This window comes from Leishmania infantum, chromosome 21 (assembly GCF_000002875.2).
Source record: "Leishmania infantum JPCM5 genome chromosome 21".
Taxonomy (NCBI): Eukaryota; Euglenozoa; class Kinetoplastea; order Trypanosomatida; family Trypanosomatidae; genus Leishmania; species Leishmania infantum.
The window spans coordinates 352255-372994 of NC_009405.2; the positions used below are offsets into that span (position 1 = coordinate 352255).

At 64.1% G+C, this 20740-nt stretch overlaps 6 protein-coding genes across 6 annotated transcripts; all 6 read left to right on the plus strand.

The window, feature by feature from the left end:
* Positions 1-224: 224 nt before the first annotated feature.
* On the plus strand, positions 225-4064 carry LINJ_21_1060 (conserved hypothetical protein; the record flags this gene model as incomplete). Its single annotated transcript, XM_003392403.1, has 1 exon — positions 225-4064. One exon carries the CDS (start codon positions 225-227, stop codon positions 4062-4064), a length of 3840 nt encoding a protein of 1279 aa, XP_003392451.1.
* Positions 4065-5510: 1446 nt separating this feature from the next.
* LINJ_21_1070 (conserved hypothetical protein) lies at positions 5511-8366 on the plus strand (the record flags this gene model as incomplete). Its single annotated transcript, XM_003392404.1, has 1 exon — positions 5511-8366. One exon carries the CDS (start codon positions 5511-5513, stop codon positions 8364-8366), a length of 2856 nt encoding a protein of 951 aa, XP_003392452.1.
* An 889-nt stretch (positions 8367-9255) lies between these two features.
* On the plus strand, positions 9256-9582 carry LINJ_21_1080 (conserved hypothetical protein; the record flags this gene model as incomplete). The annotated part of the gene is made up of 1 exon (XM_003392405.1): positions 9256-9582. One exon carries the CDS (start codon positions 9256-9258, stop codon positions 9580-9582), a length of 327 nt encoding a protein of 108 aa, XP_003392453.1.
* An 896-nt stretch (positions 9583-10478) lies between these two features.
* On the plus strand, positions 10479-11090 carry LINJ_21_1090 (conserved hypothetical protein; the record flags this gene model as incomplete). The annotated part of the gene is made up of 1 exon (XM_003392406.1): positions 10479-11090. One exon carries the CDS (start codon positions 10479-10481, stop codon positions 11088-11090), a length of 612 nt encoding a protein of 203 aa, XP_003392454.1.
* Positions 11091-12221: 1131 nt separating this feature from the next.
* LINJ_21_1100 (putative mis-match repair protein) lies at positions 12222-16913 on the plus strand (the record flags this gene model as incomplete). Its single annotated transcript, XM_003392407.1, has 1 exon — positions 12222-16913. The coding sequence occupies one exon, from the start codon at positions 12222-12224 to the stop codon at positions 16911-16913; it is 4692 nt and encodes a 1563-aa protein (XP_003392455.1).
* Positions 16914-17711: 798 nt separating this feature from the next.
* On the plus strand, positions 17712-19853 carry LINJ_21_1110 (hypothetical protein; the record flags this gene model as incomplete). The annotated part of the gene is made up of 1 exon (XM_003392408.1): positions 17712-19853. The coding sequence occupies one exon, from the start codon at positions 17712-17714 to the stop codon at positions 19851-19853; it is 2142 nt and encodes a 713-aa protein (XP_003392456.1).
* Positions 19854-20740: the final 887 nt, after the last annotated feature.

Consider the following 20740-nt stretch of genomic DNA (forward strand, 5'->3'; position numbering starts at 1 on the left):
CGCTCTCACGCTTCTCGCGCTTGCGCGTGTTGTGTCGCTCGCCGGAGCATCCTCACCGCCTCTTTGTCCCCCCCCCCACCCTTCTCTTGGTCCTACGCTGTCCACCGCCACCACACAGCTACCGCATCGCCCGCTTCTGCCACTTCGACGTCTCCGTTGGGAGTGGTGTTGGTGGTTGTCCTTCACTGTTTCGCTTTTCCTCGTAATCGATAGTAGGCCTGGTCATGAGCACCCCCAAGACATCGCCGCGCCACCGCGGTCGAGATGGCAAGTCGGACAACAAGTCCGGTTGTACTGCTGCCGGGGGGTCCAAGCCGTCTACGCCTTCCGGTGCCGCCGCTGCTGCGAGGGGTGGCGGCGGCATCGGCTTCTCATACCATCCAACTCATAATCTGCAGTTTCTCAAGGAGCTCCTGCGGCCATCTGCGGTCAGTCGCATCGCTGCTGTGGCGCGCGCCGTCCATATGGACGACGACCATGGTGCTGCGGCCGGTGCCGTTTGTGGCCCATTACCGTCGTACGCCAGCGCACTCGGCTGGTCCGGCGCCGCCGCGTCGTCGCTATCCCCTCTGCCGCCTCCGTCGTACGGGTCCGCGATGCCGCCCTACCAGCCGACGGGCAAGAGCCCGGCACCACCGCCGTTTGCAGAGGCAAACGCTGCCACGCCCTCGAGCACCAACAGCTTGGCTCACAGACATCCGGATGTCAACGCCCTCGCCTCTGCGGCGATGTCCGTCCCGTCCTTGCCACTTGTGCTAGAGTGCGCGACGCAGCTGAGCGGTATGTTGGCCCAGTGGCGCGTGAGCAACGAGGGCGAACGACGCCGTCCGCCACCGCCACCTTTCGCCCCAATACCCAAGTCCTCGTACGGCCCACCCGCTGGGCAGGGCAACCAAGGTGGTGTCATGCTCCCAACGGCAGCTGTGTGCGGCACTGCGGATGCAGGGCCGCCGCTAAAGTTGATCCCACAGCCCGCCGGCGGTGGCGGTACCACAGTGCCGCCACCGACCCGTCCTTCGGCGCAGCGCATCCTGCAGCTGATGGACTTGATTCTATGGTACTGCCTCTCCACAGCCGAGGATGCGCAGCTGGCGACGGGTGGCCGCTCACGCGGGACGAGCGGTATGGCGACTCCGGCACCCCTTCCCGGTGCCACCGCCACTGGAGCTGGAGGGGTCGCCAATCAGGCTCTGGGCGGCAGCAGCAGTAGCAGCCCGTTTGGCCTTCGTGGCAGCCGTGGCGGACGGTCGGGAAGCGTCTCGGTTGCTGGTGGGCGGCCAGGCTCCGTTGGACGCAGCGGCAGCGGCAGTGCGGACCCTTTGGCTGCGCAGGACTGGCTGGACGGCCGCATGTCTTCCGCGCCGCCGGCCGCCGGAGCACCGACCATCACCATGTCGGATGACCAGTTGGCAGAACGACTCTTCCGTCTTGCTGTGGATGCCGTTGTGCTCCTGCAGGGGCCGCGCAGCCAACCGATGCCTTCATTATCGTCGACCTTGTCGCCGTTGTCGCGCTCTCAGGTCGCAGACACGGCGAGCCACATTGGCAACAGCAGCGCCGTCGTCGTCGCTTCGGATACAAGAGGTGGCCTAGCACCACCGCCTGCTGAGGACGCCACTGACAACGACGCCGCCACAGCGATGGAGCTGCAGACGATGGCGCTGTGGACTCTGGCCGCCGTCCTCGTGCGCTTTACAGACTCCCCGTTCAACGCCACCGTCTTCCTCCCTGTGCTGTTCCCGCAGGTGGACGTGCGCAGCTTGGCCGGCGCACCGCTGCGCCACCCTCTTCTGCAGCCTCTCCTTCGCGGGGACCCGTGCAACACCTCGCTTCGATGCGGTGCGGCAGCGGCTCTGACAGCGCTTCTGCACAAGCTTCGCTCTACGTTGCAGTACGCCGAGGAGCCGCCGACGGGCCGCCAAGCGGCCTTCCTCTCCCTTGCTGCCCAGTGTGGCATGATCCTGACTTCACTTCACGAGAGCCTGTGCTGGGGGCTGGTGCAGTCTCAGCAACAGCAGCCACAGAACGCCGGTGACGGCACTGTGGCAACGACCCCGCTGTCGGCTGCTGCCGTGCCGCTTCTCAACACATACGCGACGGTTGTGTCGGTCACCCCGTACCACCGTTGCCCTCGCTCACGCGAGGTCGCCCTGCGGACGCTGCAGCTCCCCGTGATGCACTTCTTCCTGGCCCACGACGAGGTCGGCGCGTTCGTGCCCGCAACTGTGCTCGTGTCCAACATCTTGAAGAACGACGCGATGCGCGTGGCGGCGGCGCAGCTGCCCGAGACGGCCGAGGCGCAGACTGGGCTGCAGGGTCGCAGTGAGGGCGATGAAACCCTAGCCACCGGAGGCGACCGTGCTGCTGTTGCCGCGAGCTTCCTGCAGGCGATGCTGAGTCACGCCGACACCCGAGTCGAGGTGTGGCGCTGCATGGTGCCCCTCTCTCGGCTGTATCCGCGTCTGGTGAACAACGAGTTTGAGGCGTTAATGACCGCCTCCGTGAAGGTTGCGTCGGCGCTCACGGCGTGGGAAGCCGCTGAGGAAGCCGCGGAGGCGGCTCCGATGGCGAGCGTCTCAGCTGTCGTGGAGCGTGAGGACGACCTTACTTCGCAGGGGCAGCTCTCTCCCGCGCCGTCCGCGTCCGCTACGCTGTCACGCCCCATGCAATCTGCTGCCGGGGGCGGTGACAACAACGCCGAGGAGCGGAGCGTACCTCCGCCAATTTACGGGGAGGGAGAAGGCGCCGATCCGGATGCTGGCGCCGCGCCACCGTCGCCGCAGCGTAGCCGAGCGCCAACAGCCTCACTCGACGCTTTCGCGGAGTGCCTGCGCACGTGGTTGCACTATATGGGCTACGTGTGGAAGGCGTTCGACGACAACGCCAGTGACCCAGCGCAGCGGCCGGAGGGGCAGGTCGACCGAGCCTCTGTGGAGCACAAGCAGCGCATCCACGAGGAGTTGCTGCGCCCCGCTATGCGGCTGCGCCGCTGCGGCGCGGACGTGCGTACCATGACGCTTCGGTGCATTGCACAGATCGGCAACGAATACATGTCCACTGTGGCGGACCGCAGCTTGTGCGAGGAATTTGTGGCGTACGTGCAGTCCTCAGCAGCGGACGCGCAGCCGCGCGTGCGCGGGGAGGCCCTGACTACTTTGGGCGTGTGGCTCTGGCAATACACCTCGATGGACGACTTTGCCTGCGTCGCCATCGACAGTGCCGTGCACTCGCTTACGACGGATCCAAACCCGGTAGTGCGCACCAAGGCTGCCTTCGCGCTCTCCAATGTGACCGGGCGGCTGCCGGAGGGATCGTGCGCAGTCGTGCGCAACTCGCCAGACTACATCGCGACGCTCTGCAGCACCGCCATGCACGCGGCTGTGATTGACGCTGAGAGCGGCGTGCAGGGACATGGCATCCGCATGATGAACCACCTTCTCCAGGTGCTCACCTTTGAGGAGCTGATTAGCGAGGTGGAGGAGTTCGAGGAGGGCGTTGCAGAGGGCTTTCTGCGCGTGCTGTTGGAATGCCTGCGCGCCAACAACACGCGTGGCGGCCACAATACCCACCAAGAAGGCGACAGCGTAGGCGAAAGTGGCGGCTCCGGTGCGGCTTCTCTGCGCTATGCCGTGCCACGCGAGGCGAAGCACCGCTGGAACGCGGCGTGCGCTCTTGGCATGGGGCTTTCCCGCGAGGAGGTATTCGAAGCGGAGCCAAAGTACGCCGTGGAAGCTGTCGAGGCGCTCTGCACTGCCGTGGTGCGCGACCACATCTTCAAGGTGCGCACCCAGGCTGCCGGGGCCCTCGGTCGCATCCCGGGCCACTGCCTGAGCGGCACCTACACTGCGACGGACATGACACCAACCGTTGTTGCGTCGCTGTGCAAGGCGCTGGAGACAGCGACGTCCACCGAGAACTTCCGGCAGTACAAGGAGCAGGGCTCACTGCACGATGCTCTGCGCTCTGCCCTGGCGGTTATGATGGCTTCCACCACCCCCAGTAACGCGCTGGAGAAGGTGTTCACGAGTCACATGAAGGTGCTGCAGAAGGAGGGGCTGTTGTAGGGCGGGGTGGAGAGCTCGAGGCGCGAGTGCATCGAAGGCTCAGTCGCCGTGTCCTCCCGTGGGGGGAGGTAAAGAGGGAGGAGGGCACTGATGCCAAGCCGCACGTTTCGAATCGGCAGACACCGCCGCAAGGCAAAAGACATAAAAGGTGCGCTGAAGTTGCCGTTTGCGGCGGCGTTTTAAGCCTAAGCGGCAACTGCCGACGCACGCCGATGCGCACGTCGGCGTCGAAGGAGTGTGTGCACGTGTGTGCGTGTGTGTGTGTGTGCGTGTGTGTGTGTGTGCGTGCTTAGGTGCCTCCCCCCTCCACTCGTTTAAGGGGCGGAGCAGCGGGCGGAAGGGCTTTGTGGGCTCGTCTTTGTGTGCCTCCGCGTCCACCGAAAGATGATGGAGACGAAGATGGGGTGAGCGACTCGAAGGGGTCGGTGCGCGGTGATTCTTGTGCGGTGCCATGTATATACCGTATGCACCTGCTTTTCTCATCGTACTCCTTCGTTGAAGGAAAATGAAGGATAGCCCTCTCGCCCATCCTCTCGCCCACCGCTCCCTCCTTTCCGGACTTCCACTTTAGCCTCGCCACACATCCACAGACACAAGCACACACGCATGCACCACATCGTGGATGATTCGGTCAAAGGGCTCCGCCGTTCATGGGAGGTTTAGGGGGAGATGAAGCACTGAAGGAAGAGGTGGCCGAGCGCTAGGGACGGTGGGGATGGAGGGTAACTTGATCACCGCATCATTTCACGCAAAGAGCATGCACATACACGCACACGCACTCATCAGTGCCCGCACCCGCGCCTGCACGTGCGTGTCCGCAGCTGGGAGGTGTAGAGAGAGAGGGACAGCCCTTTGCGCTGCACCTTACAAGTGATGGGGCTCTTGAATACCGGCTGCCATGCTGCGGAGCTCCCACCCCCAATACCTCCTCAGAGTTGTGGCTGCTGGCCAAACCTCCGTTTGCATTCTCCACACTCTCTTGTACTCACAGACACCCTTTAGTGAACGACTTGGTCATCCTCTCTCTCTTTCTGTCTCTGCCTCGAACTTTGCCCTCGACGCCTGCTTGCACGATCACACGTTGCCCTCTCGGTCGTCCCGCCTTCTCTCCTTTTCCCCACTTCGTCAGGGGTCCCGCCTCGTGCGCGGGCACACATACCTACACACCCGTGCGCACCGTGTGGACAGTGCATCCCCCTCCCCACCGCATTGCCTTTCCTCCTCGAGCGACATCACCACTGCATACGTACATCTACACCATTATCACTACACTTGCAGAGAGGGAGAGAGCAAGCCGGGAGGCAGCAGCAGCAGCAGTGCTCTCTCACTCTCTCACACACTCTTGCGTGTGACGTGTGTCGGTGGCGATTCGCCGTCACCTCCGCAGGTCGCGATCTGCACACAGACGCCATTGGAAGAGTGAACGAATAGAGAGAAAAGGGAGGCATGAGCACATATCAGCCGCTTTCCACGGTCATCGTGAGTTGCGGCAGCAGCAGCAGCAGCAACGGTGACGGTGTCTCCGAAGCGGCGCCGCATCATCATCGCCAGCGTGACTCGGTGGCGAGCACCGTGGCCGAGCACGCGGATGACGGCATTAATGGTGCCCTCCACATTGTCAGCGCCACGGGCCCCCACTCGGGTCGATTGCGCACGCGCCACAGACGCCGGTGCAACGCAGGCCACTCTACCGGTGATTTGGAGAACCCGCTGAGAGGGGTGAGCACGACTTACTTGACGCTGTGCTGCGACAGCGTCAGCGTGCAGCTCAATGCGCGTGACGTCATTGACGACGTGTCCTGCCTCTTCCGTGGTGGCCGCGTCACGGCGGTCGTGAACTGCTGTGGCACGCACAGTGCCTTCGCCCTGCTCGCTGTGATGGCAGGTCGGGTGGAGAGCACGGCTGGCAACACGGTGCTGAATGGCATCCCCGTCTCCGCATCGACGTATCAGGCGCAGGTGAGCTTCCTGGAGGACGTCGGCGAAGTCGCCGATAAAGAGGAAGAGAGCGGCAGCCGCATCACCAGGGCGTCGGGCGGCCTCTTTGCGGAGCTCACTGTGCGCGAGAACCTACAGTATGCCAGTGCGTTGCGCGTCGCCAACTCGGCGCAGGCGTATTCGGTGGACGAGGTGCTGCAGCAGCTGTTGCTCGGACCCCATGAGGCATCCAAGATCAAGAATTGTTCTCTCTACGTGCGACGCCGTGTCGCCCTGGGAAAGGAGCTGCTGCTCAATCCCTCTGTACTCCTTCTTGATGAACCGCTCGAGGGACTGGCCACGCACGAGTCGCAGCAGTACTTGACGATCTTGTCGAAGCTGGCGGCACCGTCTGCAGCGGATGCCGAGGCCCGCCGCGTCATGCGTGAGGCCATGTGTGCCGCCGCTGCTACCGCTGCTGGTGAGTGTGGGGTATCCGCGTGTACCGCTGCCAATCTTGCCGCAAACCCTCATGCGGCTGATGTGTTGCTATACACTCCGCGTCACAGCAGGCTGCACTCCGGCGCGCAGGCAAGCCCATCGACGCCGGCGGACATGTTGCTTACCCCCGCCACGACCGCCGCCGCGACCTTTGCCGATCCGGCGAGCTGTGCCGAGGCTCAGCGCATCGTCGTGCTGTCCATGGTGCAGCCGCGTTGGGCACTGCTGCAGCACGTGCACGATGTCGTGCTACTGGAGCGAAACCGCTGCGTCTTTGCCGGCTCGGTGCAGGACATGCTGGCAGTGAAGCTTCCCAAGGGCGTCATGCGGGAGAACATGGCAGCGAGCGCGAGCGGCGACGGGGAGCTAACCGATGAGACAGGCACTCTCACCACTGGCACCGCCGCCGCCGCAACGTCCACGCCGCGTCGCAACCTCCTCATGGCAGCGCTGGTTGACTCCTACGACGCCGTCGACGCCTCCATTCAGCAGCAGCGTCTTGGTGAGCAGACTGTGCACGGTCTATACCGTCTCGCCGCGAGCATGACGACTCCCGCGGCCGGTGGCGACGGCTCTGAAAGCGGCGAAGGCGGCGCAGCAGCGACCTCAGAGTCGGAGTTTCGCCCCATCATCAACGTTGAGAGTTTCTCAGATGGGCAGGCGTCGCGCCCATCCTCGGTCGCAGCTTCAGCATCGTTCTCCCCATACACCGGCACGAACGCGGACGGACTCTCAGTCACGCCGCTGAGCCAGCTGTACGCACATCGGCAGCAGCGCACGCGCGCCAAGGTGACGGCGTACATGGAGGCCTGCGCGATGGGTCTCGTCGATATGCCAGAGGCATTCCATCAGCCGCCGTCTAGCATAGTGCAGCTGCTGCACCTGTTCCACTTCGGCTTTCTCGAGCTGCGGCACAACCTCCTTTGGGATGTCTTTTCGCTGGTGTGCGGGCTGACGCTGGCGGCGGCGCTCGCCGCGCTCTACGGTCGTCAGGCCGGCCAGGACGGCATGCAGAACCGTGTCGGCATCATTTTCTTTCTCGTCAGCTGCGTGGTGCTGCAGGCGGTGCTCTCGCTGGACACGCTAAGGCGCGAGTACGCGGCCTTCCAGCACTACTCTTTCAGAGGCTACTACGGCGCCTGCACCTACCTCGTCTTTTGCGCCATCACGGCCGCGCTGTGGCGCTTCGGCCTCGCCTCCTTCGTGGCCCTTGCTGTCTTCGTGCTGTCGAACTTTGGGGAGCCGTGGCACGAGTACCGCGGCGTCTTCGAGCTCTCCGTCATCCTGGCCGTGACATCTTTCTGCAGCCACTTCGGTGTTTGGTTCCTGTGCGCCTGGCTACCTTCCGACCACGTTGGGCGCTTCGTCATCTTCACCTTCTACACACTCAACATCATCTTGGCCGGCCTCGTGCTGAACCTGCAGACGCTGCCGGAAACGGTGCAGGCCATTTCGTTCATGTCAGTGGTGCGCCTCGCCTACGAGTCATGTATCCTGACCCAGTTCATCGGCAAGTCTTTCGGCTGCCACGACAATGACACAGCTGAAGCGAACGGCACCTGGCCACGTGTGTCGGTGATCCCACCGTCGTCGTCGGCGGCGCACCAAGGGTGCATAGCTGCTCCGACTGCCGAGTACGCCGGCGCATGCCGACATGCTCGCGCCTCTACATTGTTCATGCGGGGCATGTTTGGCGCGCGCGCCGCTGTCTATACCAACACTTGCTACACCGGCACCGAGTACGCTGAGTTTCTCGGCTTTAGTCCTTCACGGCGGTGGTCGAACGTTGGCGTGCTCGTCGGCATGTCGGCGCTGCTGCTGGCGGGCAGCTGGATCATGATGACGCTGTATCGCCCGCGGCGGCGGCTCAAGATGTCGGCTTAACCACCGTAATGGGTGTCCACAGCTTCTCTAGGCGCGAGCGGGCGGTTGCGCATCGAAGCGAACAACCGAGGCTCACCCACATATATACGCCTGCTCGCTGCCTCGCTCTGCTACTGCCTGGGCGTTCCTGGGCGTACGCGCGTGGGTGCGTGGGTGCTGTGGATGATCACGCGCTCTGTTGCGCGAGCCCTCTCCTGCTCTCCACACACGGGCGCCTTCCCCACGGCTGCTTCTCATGCACATGCACGCGTGCGCTTATTTGCTATTATTATCATCATCTGGTGTGTTTTGGCTGCCGACGCGGCTCTCGCCTTGATCATCGCTCAGCGACAAGGACGGCGAGAACAACGGCCCACAGGAGAATGCATGAACAGCGGGCGGGTGTGGTGGCGCTGAGGGGGGGGGGTGGGAGGGGGCAGGCAGGCGAGACAGGAGCATGAAGTGACCTCCTGCCGCAGCCGTGAGGTGGGGGTGGGTGGGATATAGAAACTTTTCAGCGAGATGAGAGCAATGGCAAAGACGGCGCGGCAGCATGCGCTTCGTGTGCTCGTGCATGCGTGTGTGTGTATGCGGTGATGAGGTTGTGCCGCCAGCCCTTCCCTCCCCCCCGCCTTCGCTCTCTCCCCCCACTCGCCTCTCTCTCTCTCGTAGCGCCTTCTTGCCGTGCCTGCTCGCGCTTCACTGCGTCTGCTCTTCTCTCTCTTTCTTGTTCGTCTTGATGCCCAACCTACACTCGCTTACGCGCACCTCTCATGGCACTGCCATCGCCACATCCTCGTCCCTTCGACGTGCGCGCGCTGTTGCGCATCGTCTGTCCCGTAGCAACGCGAGAAGAGTGGCTCTCTCTATCTTTCCCTTTTTTAGGTTGAGAAGTGAACACAATTGCAGTATGAGCGGACTGACGCGATGGTGCGTGAACACCGTCACCCGTGTTTGGGAAAGGACGAAGAGCACTGCCAATCTCGTCTACAACGTTGGGGATCAGCTGCGCATCGTGTACAACACCGCCAACAGCCAGGATGAGCGCAAGCGCGACTTTGACGCCACCGTGCTGCGAGCCGGCGGCTTCATAGCCGCGACGGTGCTGTGCGTCATTGTGGACGCGCAGGGCGGTGTCCCCAACACGCTGCGATGGCTGCGTGCTCTTGTGACGACGGAGTATCAAGCTAGTAGCGGTGCTGTGGATGCTGCAGCTCCCGCGATGGCCACGCTGTAGTCCGGGGAGAACGACACAAAGGGCGAGGTGTAAAAGATGTCGCCGTCGCTCTCGATGAAGGGTTTGGCGGTGGTGGTGGCGATTCTGTTCGCGGCGCTATCACCTTGCTCTCCGTCTTCTCGCTCGTGGCCCTCTTCCTGCGCGCTCCTTTCACTCTCTCACTCTTGCAAGCGCCGTCCCTGGCGATGAGGGTGTGGAGCGCATGCGCAGCTCCGGTGGAGGAGGTGGGCGAGGAGAGAGCGGAGTGGGGAGGGCGTTTGGTGTTCTTCTCGCCTGTCCATTGCGATGCGAACTGCCCAGCTGCCTTGAGACGGCGGCAGTGCTTCGGAGCGTTTCTCTTACACACACACGCACACACAGACACACACATGTGCGCGCGCATAGGTGCCTGACGGATGGCTTTGGGTGAGTACCTCTTCCTGCGCTCGCCGGCACTTCATTCCATATGCCCATGCTTACACACATGCACCGACGATGACGTACATCTCGCTACCCCGGGCGCGGGGCTGCAGTGCACACGTGAACAGGGACAGATACGCAGACAAGAGGAGTTGAGCAACCTGAGCTTCTCTCATGCTTCAGCTCACTTGCGGCGTCCCCACGACACGCCCGCCGCTGCCGCCCTCCTCTCCTCCTTCCCCCAGCCAAAAATGCCGTACTTTCTGCATTACCACCACCACCTCTGCTATCTTGGCCGACAACACATTATCGTCAGCCTCATTGCCGGCGATATCGTCCCGTTCAAGCACGGCCGATCATGTTCGGCATATGCATATATACAACCAGCCACCACGAGCGCACGTTTTATGTTTTGGCACGTCCACACCCGCCGCCATCTGTCTACACTTCTGTAAGCATCTGCCTTCCAACGACACACACGCACACGCACGCTTGAGATGCCCTCTGAGCCGAAGAGGGCCACGAACGGTGGCACACCAGCGGCTGCCGCCGCTGAAGCTGTCCAGTCTTTGTCGAGGAGCGACCGCCTACCTTATCGCCACCCTCTGCGCCTTTATCTCCCGGTAGTCATTGCGTTTGTGCTTCTCAACAACCTCGCCTTCAGAGTCGAAGTGGATGCGACGGGCAAGAACTTGGTGCTGCCCGAATACGTGCGTGCTATTGCTATGGAGCGCTACGCGCTGCGCAGAGCCATGGCCGCCGGCCAGGTGCCGACGGAGCCGATCCCCTTCAACGCGTTTTTGTTTTTCGAAGAGAGCGTGATGGGGGCACTGCTTCAAGCAGGCCTCTTCCTCTTCCGTAGTCTCTCCGGTATTCAGGCGGTGTGCGTCCTCGCTTGGCTGATACACTTGTTCGAGCTCGGCGTGTGCTTCCGCATCTGCTGGTCCTGCAACGCATCCTTTGCAGTGATGCTGCGCTACATGTTCTGCACGTGTGTCGGCGGCTTTACTCAGCTTTCGCCGCTCATCAAGGCGAGGGATGCGTGGGTGGAGGAGATGCGTGCCACCGCCGCCGTCACCGCGGCGCCGCAGTCGAAGAAGAACCAATGAAAGTGCTAGCGCGCATGCATTCGAGGAAACGGAAGATGGGAGGGAAGTGGGACGATAAATGTGATGGGCGTGCGCGGGGTCGAGGGACGCGCGAAGCTCATCGGAAACGGTTTCGGTCCTCTTCACGCGGCGAACTCCCCCTTCCCGGTCAATTCCTGTATGTGTGCGCGTATGCACCTCTTGAGCGCTGCCACCGCTGTGCACGTCTGTGCTTCACCCGGCCCTTCTCTCCTCCGCATGGCCGTTCGCCGCAGCTCCGGTGAGACGACCACCACGACGACGAGGAAGGAGGGGGGAGGGTGACACTCATGTCTGCATACTTTTTTTTTGTCTGCGTTTTCACATCTGTGCGCGTTGACGTGTGTGCATCCGCCGCCCCCACTCTCCCCCTTCCTTAGCAACCACGTCGGTCAAGGGCGCTGCCATTCGCGGCCCCCCTTCCTCCTTCGCTAGCCTTCATATTCCCTCCTTCGACTCGGCGGATCTCGAAGGGGACGCTTTCCCATTGCCCAAACAACGGGACATAGAGAGAACATCAGCACATCATTAACCACCGCGGCCTCCTCTCCCCCCACTCCGTGTCGTGTGGATGGGTAGGCCACCCAGCTGCTGTTTGTGCGCAACTCGGCGCGCGTACTCACCGAGGTACATGTAGGAGGGTACACCGCCAGCCAGCCTCGAGCCGTGCCCTTTCCTCACGCTCCCCCTATCTGTGGGCTCTTCACGAGTGCATGGGCCTACGTGCGCATCGCTGCTCGCCCTCCGCCGGTCTGCCCGCCTTCTCATTCTCAAATTAGTATTCACATGTGTGCACCGCGTGGTCACCTCACGTCACCTCCCCTCCCCCTCTCCCTCCCCCGTCTTTCTCTGTCTCTCCCGCGAGAGCATACGCACGAAGCCTCCATCGAGGAGGCACGCATCCACAGAGTTGCATGCTTCCGCCTTAGACCGACGAAGACGATAGCCCCAGGCGTGCGCACGCACAGATGCGCGCGACTGGAGCCTTCTCGCCCACATTCCCTCTTCTATCTGCTGCCGTACACGCTCACCCTCTCGTCCCTCGAGAGGGGGGGCACGCAAGGAGAGACTGGGGCGAAGGGCGGCGAATAAGAGGCAGAGAGACATGTGCAGATGTTTACCTCGCCCACTGCGTGGAACGAGTTGTACGGGCCGCCGCGCGCACCAGCGCTGCCGCCAGAGGCGGCGTCACGAAGACACAGTCGCGTCTTCGCTGCCGCTACCACTGCTCCCGTTGTTACAGCCCCACCGCACACGCTTGCAGACGGCAGGGTTAGCGGGCCGTTTTCGGGGCACGCGTACCACAGAGCAGTGCCGCCGCCTGTACATGCACTCTTCGCTACTCCCACGACCAGCGGTTTCTTTCCCGCGTCGTCGCACTACACCGTGGCGTCGCAGCCCGTGCGCTACTTTCCGCTGCTGCCTACACCGGCAGCGGAGCGGACATATTACGAGTCGCATCCGTACACCTCAGCGTATAGCGGAGACGGTGGTGGATGGCCACATGCCGAGAATGCGCCGACCGATGAGAACAACTACGAGTTAGCGGGACCTTCGCGAGCAACCGCTCCGTGGCGTCACGGCACGTGCGGCCCGCATCAGCTGCTGCAGTCGCAGCTACGAGTCAGCGGTACTATGGGCCCCGGAGCAGCTGGAGGAGTGTTTGGAGCAGGCGCCGCCGCCGCACCATATGCGATGCATAAAGCCCACTCCGCGGAGATGGCGGCTGACGCGGAGGAGGCGGCCTGGGAAGGTGGCGCTGCCGTGCCGCACGACTCTGGTATGCCAGGAGCTCGTCGACCTCTGCGCCGTCCGCCGCCATCGACGCACGGCAACCCCATGAGCGACTGCCGAGGAGCGACGCTGTGGCCAGTGGCTCAGTCGGTCTCCCCTGTGGAGCGCGGAGAAGCGGCGAAAGCGGCGGCCCAGGACGGCTCCCGGCTTCACCACGCAGCGTACGCGAGCCGTGAAGGGCGCCGGCAAGCAGCTGTCGGCATGAAGCTTGCCGCTCACACGCCGCATGACGTCGATGGGCGCTACACGGACGGGCAGCTGCTTGCTCCGCCGCCACCACATCCTCCCTCCCCGCTGCACGAGCACTCTGACCACGAGCAGCAGCAGCAGACGCACGAGTACAGCTCCATTTCGGACGGTGCCCGCCACCTCAACTCAGCGGGGCATCGATCAGCCGCTTCGGCCGCCGCCCTCTTTTTCCACTCCCCCTCCGTCACCGGCGGCTTCGCTAGCTCGCCTTGCGCCAGCGGCTCGGCAGCCCTCCGTGCCGGAAGGCGCGCTGCTGCTGCCACGTCCGCCATCTCTAGTACTGCGACCTTTCCCAGTGCGACAGGAGCGTCGAAGATGGTTACCCCGGCCGCCTCTGCGGCGGCGGCCCAAGCCGAACCGTGCTGTGTTGCGGCGCTCATCTTCAACAACGCCAAGGAGGTCGGCGTCGCGCTCTGCGAGTTGCCGTCACTGACCGTGTCTCTCTTCCAGTACGGGGACACGGCCACCTTCTTCAAGACAGCATCGCTGCTGCACACACGCAACCCAGTCGAGGTGCTTGTCCCATCGACCGCCGTCGATAGTGAGCTGGTGCAAACGGTGCTGCGGCAGCACGGCGCCCACATGACCTTCACAAGTGTGCAGCGCTGCTTCTACAATGCGGAGGAGGGGGTGCAACGACTGTCGCAGCTGAAGTCGTCGGCCGAGGCGTCACTGTGCATTGAGGACACAGACCGCTACCTGTGCGTGGCGGCCGCCAACGCGGTTGTCTTGTACATGGAGCACGTAAACGATATGCATCTGCTGCCAGGCTCCGTGCGCGTGCGGGCAGAGGCTCTGGAGCATTACATGGAGGTCTCCCGCACCACGGCACGTGTGCTGCAGATTATCCCGGACACCGCATGCGTGTCAGCGGCGGCGGCGGCGTCGATGGAGCTCATGCGCAACGCAGCGAACGACAGTGAGAGGGCTGACCGGCAGCAGCGGGTGCGCGCTCAGCGATATGGAGCGGCGCGGAGGCCGATGTTTCTCGGCCACGACCTTGCCGAACCGCCACCGCTGCAGACGGTCGCGCTTGTGGACGCCATCCCACGCGCCTGCACGGTCATGGGCCAGCGCTACCTCCGCCGCACTCTTCTCCAACCGCTGCGTGACCGCGTTGCTGTTCAAGGCCGCCACGACGCTGTCGAATGGCTTCTCTGCGAGCCGAGGCGACTTCACATGCTACGCGTACTTCTGAGACACACCGCCGCGCTTGACCTGGAGCGCTTGACGGCGACGCTGACGCATCAACCACAACGCGAGAGAAGCAGTGCACAGCAGCAGTCGTACCTGGAGTCGCTGCAGCTGCTCTGGAGCGCTCTGCCCCACCTGGAGCAGCTGCGCGTACAGCTCAAGGCCTACCTGGGGCCGCTGCCGAGAGTGCAGGCACCAGTGAATGGAGAAGGCGTACCGCCATCGACGCCATCACCACTGCCGGGTGGCGGCTCAGACGCGGCAGCGCCGTCACACGATCTGCGCAGCACCGCAGCGCACCCTTCGGTACTGCACAGCATCGCCACCGCGCTTGGGCAGTGCCGCTTCCCCGAGCTGGAGACCCTCATGGGCACCTACCTCGAGCGCTCTGTGCTGCCGTCTGTCGTCGGGCACCATGAGAGGAGCGCCGCGCACTACGGAGCGCTGCATAGTGCCGACACAGGTAGCACACACATCCCGCCAAGCGTGTCGGTGGTGGCGCAGCAGCAGCAGCCACAACGGCCGCGACGACGACTGCGCAGCGACGACGGAGACGCGCTGGCCTCGCATCAGCACCCGCAGGAGCGGCCGCAGCGCGTCACAGGAGTCTTTTTGCGGCTCCTCCGCATGTGTTTCCTTGTGCAGGCTCCGCATAGCGGCGAGCTGGATGCACTTCGCACGAGGCTGAGCCTCCGCATCTCCGACATCACCTCCTACGCAGCGGAGCTGCGCGCGACGTACCGGATCTTCTCGCTGCGCCTGGAGCCGGACCCGGTGAAGCTGTACTGCCTCTCCTACGCCGTTGCAGAGGAGGCAAAGGCGCAGGCCGGTCCCTTCACGTGGCGCTACGCAGGCGGCTCGCATTTTGCTTTGTATCTTTCCGCCCTGCGTGAGCAGCAGCTGCGGCGGCAACAGGAGCAGCAGCAGGGCCAGGGGCGGACTCTGCGTAGTTCTCCGTGGCACCCGCCCACTTCTGCTGGCGACCCCTTCTGCACCGCCTCGTCGTCCCCTCCGACGGAACTGTCACGGCATACGAGCGATGCGGACGGCGCCGGATTCGAGTCGTCCGTCATTGATCCTTTCTCCCCTTTCACGTTCGGCGCGAACCACACAGCACCTCGTCAGCTGCGTCGCCGCAGAGTGCGGTGCAGCACAGAGGACCTCGACTACCGCTGCGCCCGGGCGCAGGAGTGCGTCGCCGCGATCCTGCAGTTGCAGCTGCACAGTGTGCAGCCCCTCGTCCGCGCCATCCAGCATGAGTTCCTCGGCTCTCTGCAGGCTACGGTAGAGTCGGTGGCGCTGCTTGACACCCTGCTATGCTTTGCGCTCTACTCGCTGACACATCAGTGCACCCGACCGGTGCTGGTCGAGCTACCGACGGGGTCGACGACGGCGCCACGCGTGCGCACGTTGATGACAGAGCTACCTGGGGATGGCGAGGCAGTGGCTTCTTCGGGGCGGAGAGCCACCTCAGTCGCAGGCGGCGCCGGGGCTTCGTGGGACAGGGTGGACGAGTACACTGACGCCGCAAGCGCCGCTGCCGATTTAGGGGGCCAGGGAGGTGGAACAGCGGCATCCGCGGGCACGTCCGCGACGTCCAGCGATGGAGCGACACCGTCATGCACGCCGCCACTGTCGACTCTTACGGCGCATACCATGACATCGGCGGCGGCGACGACGGAGACAGAGACGCGCCACGCCTCTGAAGTGCGTCTCTTTCTTGACAGCGCGCTGCACCCCTCCGCGGCCCAGTGGCAGCCACCAAGCCGCGCGGTGGCGCGTGCAGGGCTGTCGGCACGGTGGACGGGCGCGGAAGTCGGGGGCAAGGCCAGGCCAGCCAGCGGCTCCAGCGGTGGCCTGACGATGTCGTGGGGCAGTGGCGGCGGCGACGTTTGTGTCGTCACCGGCCCCAACGCGTGCGGCAAGACGACTCTGCTCCGAATTCTCGGGCAGTACTTCACCCTTGCGCAGGCGGGCTGCTTTGTGCCTGCACAGCACGCGCAGCTGTTCCTTGCCGACCGCCTCCTTGCCCACATGCTGTGTGATGAGCTCCCCAGCATCACGCACTCTTCTTTCCGACGCGAGCTTATGGAGCTGAGCGAGCTGACCCACGCCGCGACGGCTGAGAGTGTCGCCCTCATCGACGAGCTCGGCCGCAGCACTACCACCGCACAAGGCTTCAGTCTTGCTTGGGCCACGGCGCTCCTCCTGAGCGACCGCCGCGTGCACTCGGTGCTCACGACGCACTACCCCGGGCTGCCCAGCCTCGCACGGGTGCGACCGGCGCGCGTCGTCGCTTTTCACTTCCGTGTCACCTTCCAGCATCTGGCGGCGCGGGACGGGGGCCGAGATGGCGTGGCTGACTCGAGTTGGCGGGGGCCAGCACGGACACGCATAACGATTGCTCGCTTTGGTCACACGCTCTTCCCTGGTCCGTGCCCGCAGCGCTGGTACGGCCTCGCGCTGGCGGAGAAGCTGCACTTTTTCGAGCCGGTCCTGGCCATGGCGCGGCGCACACGAACATGCCAATCGCCAGCGGAGGCGCACACAGAAGAGAATGAGGTGTGAAGCAGGGATTCGGGTGGTGAATGGGCTGCTGGGAGGGGAATGGGTGTGGCGCCCCGTAAGCCGGCCGCTGCGAGACAACGCTGCCACTCAAGTTGCAGCGATGCCCATATGCGTGTGCGCTGTGCGCGTCTTCGATGCACGGATTGGCCAGTGACGACCTCAGCCGATCTTTTCTCCAGCTCAGCCATCCCCTCCTTCTGGAGCCGCGCCCGCTGCCCATGGGAGCACCTCCCTCCCCCGCGTCGCTTTTCGCCCACGCGCCACTCCGCCACGTGGGCGCGCATTCGCTTGCTCCTTTTTTTTTTGACTGTGCTTCGGCTTCTCGCTTCCTGCTTCGCCACCGCTGTTTCCATGAACCCCTCCCCCCACCTGCCGTTGCTCGGGTGACGGTTCTCTATGCCTGAGAGACACCATCCCCTGACAGTGCCCCCCCCCCTTTCCCCATCTTGGCCTCGCCGGATGCCGCTCTACACAGGCACACCCGCGCGGTCGCCTCGACCCTCCCCTCTCCTGCTGGCCGTGTGGGAGAGACAGGCGAAAAAGAGGAGGGGAGCGGCGTACAGCTGCGCATGCCTCAAGGCAGTGAGGGAGGGCGACAGCCGTGCCGCCGCCGCCTCCTCCCTGCACACCGGAGGTGTGCACTCGTTTATCTCCCGCCTCCCTCCCCTTCGTCCCCTCGTCTTTGCAGCGCCTTGCTAGCCCTTCCTCTCTCTTTCCTCGCAGCGCTCGTCCTTCTCTACTTGTCGCCCTCCCCGCGTTCTGCTTTGTGTTGTGTACTTCTCCTGTTCAACGGGCGCCATGGTGGCTCTGACGACGCCGCCACCGCGGCCAGAGGAGACGATACCAAACCTCGATGAGGTGGAGGTAGCCTTCCGTGAGCTTCTAAAGCAGGGCGCGAGCCTGAATATGCCGTACGTCGCGGCGGCACAGAACGCGCTGCAGGAGGTGCTCCGCGAACACACCCGCCTCCTCACCTACATGGAGACCCACTCTCGACCGAATGCAGACGCAGCGTCGGCCACCGCGTACGACGACGATGGCGATACCGAGCCTGCTTGCGTGTACACCTTCCGGGTCATGTACGACGGCGCTATCACGGCAGTGCAGGATAGCGTCGTGGCTGCCGCGCAGCGGCGGCAGCGGGCGGCGGGCAATTTCTTTCGCGCCAAGGCATCGCTGGAGGCCTCCTCCTCGTCATCGCTGACTGAGGACGCTCTTCAGTGCATTGGGGTCCTCATAGAGTCGCTTGGCTGGGCCTTGCATCGATCCATCGCTTTCACTGGAGATGCGCAGGGCTACTTGACATCTATGCAGCAGAAGCTCAGTGCCTTGTCGACGCACGCCATGTCGGCGTTCGAGCCAGGCCGAGCAACACTGTCGTCGTCATCGACGAGCCCCGCAACGTCGAACACCGCCGTTGCTGCCCTCGCCATCGTCTTACCGGCCTGGCTACGTCAGGCAAACGTGGCTCTGAGTACACTGTCACACTTTGTCTCCAAGACGTACCCGCACGGGCCCTGGTTCGCGCACCACAACCGCCGCGCCGTCGAGCGCAGCCGCCGTCTCCGTCACCCGTCAGACGTTGGCGAGGCACCGTTCGAGACGCTGGTGCGCGCCGCCTCGCGTGTCCAGGACAGGGACGTGGAGGCGCTGTCGAAGGTGGTCCTGCGTGTCGCACAGGCGCACACACAGTGTCTCGCGGCGGTCCGTGCGACGAGCGAGCGACCGAGGGATCGATCAAACCTGGCCAAAATCTTTGCGCCGCTGAACACGTCGCTGAATGGGCTGACCGCCACGTGTGAGGACGTGATTCGCCGCCGCGAAGACGACCGCCCGCACGCGCACGCGGTGCTGGAGGCCGGCAATGTCTTCACGTGGCTCGCAACCGACTTGGAGCCGTGTGTCGTCATTGAGGAAGCGTTCAGCAGTGCCAACACGTACATCAAGAAGATCACGGCGAGGGGGAACGTGCTGCTGCTGCAGCAGGAGAACGGCTGCGCTCTTGGACAGCGGGAGCTGGCCAAGGCGACCGTGACGTGGGCCGTGATGCTGCGCGATGCACTGGAGCGGATGGTGCTACTGGTGCTATACCGCTACCCGAGAGCCGTGCCATGGGGAGAGTCGCTCGAGTCACGGATGCCCCGATACATAAGCGAGCCACGCCCGCCGTCCGTCCCACGCGACCGCGGAGAGGCTGTGCCTGTCTGGCGCCGCTCACAAACAGCGGCCGAGCAGGTGGTGCGCCCTCCGACGCACCCGCCGTCATCAACAATTTCATCCACAGCAGCGCCAGCGCCACCCATGCCTCGCACACAGGGTGCTGTGGTGGTAGGAGCCATGCCGCCGCCAAGCAAGGCGTCTAAGTTCGCTGAGCCGCAACCCACGGACGCGCAGCAGTCGAAACCGACGCCAGAGTGCACGTTCGACGCCGTCACGCAGACGTGGACGGTGCAGCACTACCACCAGCCCCTCGTCAGCCCCGCCTCCGGGGCGAAGCAAGAGCCGGTGCTCGTTGTGCTGCCAGAGGAGAAGCTCGACAGCCGTCACCTCGTCCGCATCCTAGACTGCTTCAACACCTATGTGACGATCCCGGTGAAGGTGAGGGGAGTCGCTGTGGAGCGCTGCCAGAACTCGAAGCTGCAGCTGGCGAGCAGTGTTGGCCCGGTGCGGATCAGCGATACGGAGCGGCAGGAGGTGCTTATTGAGACTTCGGCGCCAGGCGTGCATGCGGCGAAGGTGAGCGGGCTGACGATCCACCTCGCAGAGGAGTGCAACACACCTATTGTGACGAGGATGGCATCTAACGTGAACGCTACGGTCACGGTGCGCATGCCGGACGGCGATCAAGAGGTGCGAGAGCTGGCGCTGCCGGAGCAATACATCACCACTATCAAGGAGGTGGACCAACTTGTCACCCGTGAAGTGACGTACTCCGGCTAGCGACAGCACCAGGGCCTCGCAGAAGCGGGCTGCTGGCGCGCTGAGGGAGGGAGATAGCGGGTGATCGGTTGCGCCATGCGGCGACTCGCACAATCAAATCCACACTCTGCACGCTTGCGGACACATGAACGCATGGCCGGGCCGGCGTTCTTCTATCGACCTTTTTTCTCGCTTCGTGTGCTCCCCTCCTCGCTTGCTGTCGCGTATGCGTTCCGGACTCACTTGCCTGTCGCACTCTCCCCGGGAGCGTACGTACGCCGGTAGAAAGCAGGGGTGGTGGTGAGACGCGCCTTGCGTGATTTAGATTCTGTACGCGCCTCCTCTCTCTGATGGCGGGTGAAGGTGAAGGGGGCGTGGCACACACACCCCTCTCAGCGCGTGGCACCTCAGGGACCAGTGCACCCACTTTCTCTCCGTGGGAGAGCCAGGCAGCCCCCTCCCCCATCCCCTGCCAAGTGCCGAGCCGCTTCTGGTGGTGACGGGTTCAGGCGCCTACGCCGCAGGGGGGAGGGTTCAGAGCGATGTGTCGCTGCTGGTGCCGGCGGTGGCGTCCTGGATGACGTTGCATCGGAGTGGCCCGCGACAGCGAGGCAGATCTGTATCCATCCACATGATGGGCAGAGCGTCATCGTGACCCGAGCGTCTCCCACCCGGCCCGGCCCTCACACCGCCCACTGGTGTGGGTGGGGTGCCCGAGCGCCATCGCGAGGGGGATGCGCCCGGTGGCGGCCGGCATGGTGGGCGCGGCTGCGCGGCGCCCCGCGATGCATGGGCTGTGGGCGTGGGTGGGGGCAGGGGCCATGCTCTCCGATGGCTGGGTCGGCGCGTTGCTGTGGCGCGTGTGTGTCTACGGCTGCCATCGGCCCGCGCGAGGTTGGGTCTGTGAC